The 6,000-nt window shown below is 35.0% G+C and overlaps 1 protein-coding gene across 1 annotated transcript in view; it reads left to right on the forward strand.

Annotated features, from left to right (window-relative positions):
• CAND1 (cullin associated and neddylation dissociated 1) overlaps positions 1 to 4,802 on the forward strand; it is a 52,130-nt gene extending 47,328 nt beyond the window's left edge. Inside the window, exons 12-15 of the mRNA XM_067697257.1 lie at positions 1,835 to 2,004; positions 2,083 to 2,247; positions 3,371 to 3,478; positions 4,241 to 4,802. Of these exons, the coding sequence (XP_067553358.1) occupies positions 1,835 to 2,004; positions 2,083 to 2,247; positions 3,371 to 3,478; positions 4,241 to 4,465 (668 nt within the window). The 3' untranslated portion in view covers positions 4,466 to 4,802. The remainder of the gene's footprint in view (positions 1 to 1,834; positions 2,005 to 2,082; positions 2,248 to 3,370; positions 3,479 to 4,240) is intronic.
• Positions 4,803 to 6,000: the final 1,198 nt, after the last annotated feature.

A 6,000-nucleotide genomic window follows, 5' to 3' on the forward strand; every position in this document is an offset into this window, starting at 1 on the left:
TCATCAGTTTTCCTAGAGCTTTTAGTAACTAAACTCTCTGGTGTTTTCTTGAAGACAAGAATGGGGATACCAGCAGAGAGGATAGAGGGATATGGCAAAGAAGCTTTGCAGTTTCATGCCATTTAAAAAACACAGTCTAAAAGAAAAGAACTACCGAAAGGGATTACCAATTCAGAGCAAGGGGGACATGGGGGATAAATGGGTGCCAACGCTGAGACCTAGAATTAATTCAAAGGAAGTCTCTATCAGAAGATTCTTGCCTTTGTTCCCCTCGCCTCTTTTTGCTTTGATATATTTACTCACATTTTTGTCATTGTACAAAGATACAGCAAAGGAAGAGACCTGTGCCAGATCTTTAGAGACATCTTTCTAGGTTGACAACAGTCAACCAGTGTGCATCATTGGTATAGTTATTCAGTCAGATGATTATCATTCTGTTTGTTTAAAATTGAAATTCCTAGACCAAGTTGTTGGGGACCACTGATCCTAGACCACGTCACCATTTGTCTATCATAATAGCAATACTTTTTGTGCTTTACTGAAAGCAATTCACCATGATAGTAATTCTAAGCAAACAGAGGTGAGGAGGTTTAGTCTGGTACATTTAAATTCTTTTTGAACCCAAGCTACCTCTTAACCTTTTTTGTAGTCAGAACTTTCCTGGGTGGTCAACCTTGAGTTTACCAATCTATGGTGTCTGAAGTATTTTTTTCCCCCTCCCATTTCTTCAAATTGCTGTTGTGATACATTTAAGTCTTCTCATACCTTTTTTCCCCTGTGTATTCTAAAAGATTGCTTATGGTAGGGTTGAGATGACATAATGATGAGTAGCTCTGTGTGAATATCACATGTGTACCAGACACTGTGTTCAGTAATGTACGTATAAAATTCTCATTTTATAAACTGGGAAACTGAAGCTCTTGCCTACAGTAACTTGCCAGAAGTCGGTCATACAGTTGACAAGTGAAGCAGTGTGGATCACCGTCTGTATGACTCCAAAGATCTTTGCACTATAATTTCTGTCCCCCGTGTGGAAGAAAAACCAGACTTATATCTGTGTTTAAAGTGGCTAGGTTTTTTCTTCAGCTTTTTGTCCTGTGGTAGGTTTCAGTTTCTTCCTTTTTGTATTCTTAGACCTCTTATCTATTTCTTGTTAAAGATAAAAATAGGCTTTGGGAGGCACATTTCTCCGTCATCTGATAAATTATATACTTGTTAACAGTATTCCATCTTTATCAAGCAGTGGATCTGTCCCCACCTTGCTTATCTTTTGAACTCAGGTTTTTAAATTTCACTTTTGGAATTTAAAATTTAAAGTAAATATAATGTAAACTTCATCTGAGCATAAATTTATTTGACTTGTCCACAGCTGTATCCCCACTGCTTCATGCCATAAATGCTCAATAAATGTTTTTTGAATGAGTGAAAAAAAAAATTCCATTTTTGTTGGTGCTTTTTTAGTGCAAGTACTAATTTTGAATTTTAAGGAGACTCATTCAAGTTACTAGTCCTTGTGGTTGCTGGCTCCGTCACTTTTCTATGTCACCCACCTGTTAAATCAACTATCTATAAAAGTAATGGGGAGCTTTTGGGGCTCTCACTCCTTACCTTTTGCGTTTAAAGGTGCTGAGAATAGGTTTATCAATTAAGTCCACTCACATTCAGACATAATAGTTTACCTGTTGTCAAAAGAAATTATATAGCTCACTTAGGATTTCATCATATTCCATGACCCACATTGAAGAAGTAACAATAATAAACTATCAATTTAGGAAAATAATATAATGCATATTTTAAGCTTACCATAACTGTTGCTTCTCTTTCAATTTTTCAGGTGATTTCCTAAAAACTTTGGAAGACCCAGATTTGAATGTAAGAAGAGTGGCCTTGGTCACATTCAACTCAGCAGCACATAATAAGCCATCATTAATAAGGGATCTTCTAGATACTGTTCTTCCACATCTTTATAATGAAACAAAAGTTAGAAAGGAGCTTATAAGAGAGGTAAGTTAGATTGCACTGTTTACCTAAGCTTGTCTTTTACTTTCTAGTATATCTACATATTCTGTTTTATTTCAACAGGTAGAAATGGGTCCATTTAAGCATACAGTTGATGACGGCCTGGATATTAGAAAGGCAGCTTTTGAGTGTATGTACACACTTCTCGACAGTTGTCTGGATAGACTTGATATCTTTGAATTTCTAAATCATGTTGAAGATGGTTTGAAGGACCATTATGATATTAAGGTAAGATGTTTGTGCCTGTTTATAGAATGTTTTAGAAGAAGACTTTGCTAGTGACTTTCACCTTTGTAATCTACTCGTTATTAAGTGAGAAAGATTGGTTTGCTTGTCATGATTTTAGTGTGTTATAAACTAATATGCAAAATAGCGATGCAATGTGACATCAGTTGACATACAGGAAAAATCCAGAAACCTTTTCATTGGAAGAGGAAGTCAATATCAAGAGGTTTGTTAAAGGATAAGAGGAAGAACTGTTTTCAGATACACAAAGCAATCTGTAGAAGCAACCATAGAGAAATTATACTTCATGCTACTTAGGTTTAGAGCATGAACTTTGCTCATAACTGCTTTTTGTTTTCCTGTTTGCTTAAGTCCGTTTAAAATGTGAACTATAAAAGGGTGATTTGAAAAATCTTTTTCTTCTAGTCAGGACCTTTGGTCAAGCAGGGCAAAAGTGGTAGTTGAGCAGTAACTCATCCATACTATCAGAACTCCAGCTTTCACGTTTCCATAATGTAATATGGAATAACCTGACCCCTCCGGAACTCAGTGAAAAGAGCCCTGAAAGAATAGGATCCTTTTATTTCTACAGTTTATGGTCTAAGAGAAAAGATTATGGGTTACTGGACTTTATGTGGATTAATCTGAATAAGCAGGCTTTTTGTTTTGTTTTTTAGTGAAATTTGCAAAGACAGTAGAAACTTCTTATAAAGCTTTTCTTCTGGTTCAATTATTTTCTTATTCACTGATTGTTCCATCTGGTGCACATGAGCTTTTTAAAAAATACTGAGTCTGTGGCCCTATCCCGATGACTGAAGTAAAAATAGGTATATTTGTTAAGCTCCCCAGCTGTAATGTGTGGTCAGGATTGAGAACCACTCTTTTAGTTCTGTACTCTAGGATCGTGACCATCTATCATGATAGATAAGGTAACTCTAGTACTTGTAGGTAAAATTCCTTAGACAAGATTTGAGGCAATTCTGTGTGATTCCAATGGCAGATTACATTAAAATGAAACTTAATGGTACAGGTTAGTCATTTTCCTTTCAAAAGCTTTGTCAGAATTTGGGATTTGTCTTTAGAAAATAATGCAAAATCTAAATTTTGTCTCTTTTATTCATAATAGATGCTAACATTTTTAATGTTGGTGAGACTCTCTACCCTTTGTCCAAGTGCAGTACTGCAGAGGTTGGACCGACTTGTTGAGCCATTACGTGCTACATGTACAACTAAGGTAATGTTGATGTCATTGATTTAGGCCAGACTTAGTATGTTCAGGATCCCTAGTTGATTCTATACTGTGGTTTTCCAAATTTAACTATGCTAGCACCCTTATGTAGCAGTTTGTTTCAAAAGTTAACTTATTATTCCTATTCCTCACTTCCTTCAAATGTGGATGTTTTAGAAAGCTTAGCACTGTTAAATGCTATTCTTAAAAGCTTGTTATAACAATCTGACACATATTTTTAAAGTACTGATATGGGTTAAAGTGTGATAGGGCCACAAAAGAGGAGGAAATGTTTAATTCTGGTGGAGGAGGGGGTGGGGGTCACAGAAGGCTTCATATGCACGTGACAGCGTTTAAAATGCACCTTGAGAAGTCAGGATTGTTTTAGGTCCAGAAGGTGAAACAGGACTTTTCATACAAAAATAATTATATGAATTAAGGCACAGAGATGTCAGTACATGACATGTTTGAAGAATAATGAATAAACAAGGTAGCTAGAGGGGTAGTTTCTTGATAGAGGACAAAGTAGGACTTGCTAATAAGCAGATCCCACTCTTGGTTTTTATAATGGGCCTCGTATAGAATATTCCCTTAAAAGGAGATACATAGCTACTACTAAAAAGAAGTTTCAGAGCAACTCTGCTTGAAGAATAATGTGCCTTTTGGATCTATGAAAGAGTAGCTTTGCTTTATTTATATGTGCTTAAATTTTGTTTGTATAAGAACTGCCTTTTATAGCATGTAATATAAATTTACTCACTGTTACAGGTAAAAGCAAACTCAGTAAAGCAGGAGTTTGAAAAGCAAGATGAACTAAAGCGATCTGCCATGAGAGCAGTAGCAGCACTGCTAACCATTCCAGAAGCAGAGAAGAGTCCACTGATGAGTGAATTCCAGTCACAGATCAGTTCTAACCCTGAGCTGGCAGCCATCTTTGAAAGTATCCAAAAAGATTCATCATCCACTAACTTGGAATCAATGGACACTAGTTAGATGTTGGTTCAACCTGGGGACCATTACATTGACCATATGATGCACTGAATTGACAGGTTAATCATAAGACATGGAAAGAGAAGTAAAGCTTCAAAATGTTCCACTTTTTTTTTTTCCTTCGTGGAGACAGTTTGACTTTCTTCCATTGTTGTTTTTGTAGCATTTATTTCAGAAATACGTATTTCCATAATCCAGAGGTTGTAAAACCACTAATGTTTTAGTGGTTAGGGCAACATTTAAAATGACATCTAAAAGTTAGGATTGATGGAGATAGGGTCCAGTATCTATTTACCCTGTAATGTTTAGGATTAAAATGTTAAAATTTTGTGACCATGAATTTTCTTTCTTTTATAAATTTTCTCTTATTTAAAAATCAAAAATTCTGCAAGACAAAAACCATGTTTCTTCTTCTTGTATAACTTTTTGTTTCAGCAACACAAATTGATTTTTAGCTGTGGCAGACAAGAATATCTGTGTAAGATTTGTTACATTTCGGAGGGGTTGGCAGTTTAAAAGAGATGATACCATTTTTTTAGGTATGGGGATTAACAGTATCCCTGTTGCGCACACTAATTTTGCATGAGCAAGTTTACAAATATGTATTGTCTGTAAAGCAGCATGTGCAGATTATTCATAATACAAAAGTAAAAATAAGTATTATTGTATTAGTGCAATTTTCAGATATTTATTTTTGCACAGAAAACATATCTGGAGAGAAAGAGAGAGGAGTAAATTTTTGAAACTTTGGTTTTCTTAATGCCAGTGTGAATTTGCAGATGTTTTCAGCAAATCAAGTCATGATAACAATTCGCCACTTCTTTTTCTATTATAAATTTCGTATACATTTAAAATTTGAATATTTAAGTACTCAGTTTTTCTCAGTTACCCATTTGTGTGTGTGTGTTTCCACTTAGAAATTCTTAAAGCCAGATTTTTCTTTCATTTCCTTTGTATCTCTACATTCCTTATCGAAAGAGTCAAATAACTATATGCTTTTGAATTTTACTTTTAGGAAAATTCTGAAGCTGGCTATCACAGGTTTGTTAGCTAATAATAGTATTTTCTTTTAGTTGAGTTAGATTTTCCCCCTTTCTTGGAGAGCTAATTTACATACTGTATTCGGTAAGCGTTGACTACTTTTCCTGATTAAAGGGTCTGTGCTTGGGGGAAACAGTACCTTATATTGTAGTTAAGATTTTATTTAACATATCCTTCAGTGAGCTCATTTCACACTGTAGCCTCTTCCTTCAAATTTGTGGTGCTCCTGTAACAGTAAGAACTAATTTCTGAAATAAAAGACATCTCCTAATGCTGTGCAAACATAGTTTACATGTATTGAAGGAGGCAGTTGTTAAATTGAGTGACCAATTTTAAGCATTCAGATATTTGAAAACTGCACCCTTTATTTTTGAAACTGTGAATTAGAAGTATTTTTCCTGCTGTATTACTTAACCTGCTTTAACATCCAAATATGCGGTGATTTTAATTGGTAACATACTGTGGTTATTAGATTAACAGCTTGACTTGAGATATTC

The sequence above is a fragment of the Pseudorca crassidens genome, chromosome 11 (assembly GCF_039906515.1).
Source record: "Pseudorca crassidens isolate mPseCra1 chromosome 11, mPseCra1.hap1, whole genome shotgun sequence".
NCBI lineage: Eukaryota > Metazoa > Chordata > Mammalia > Artiodactyla > Delphinidae > Pseudorca > Pseudorca crassidens.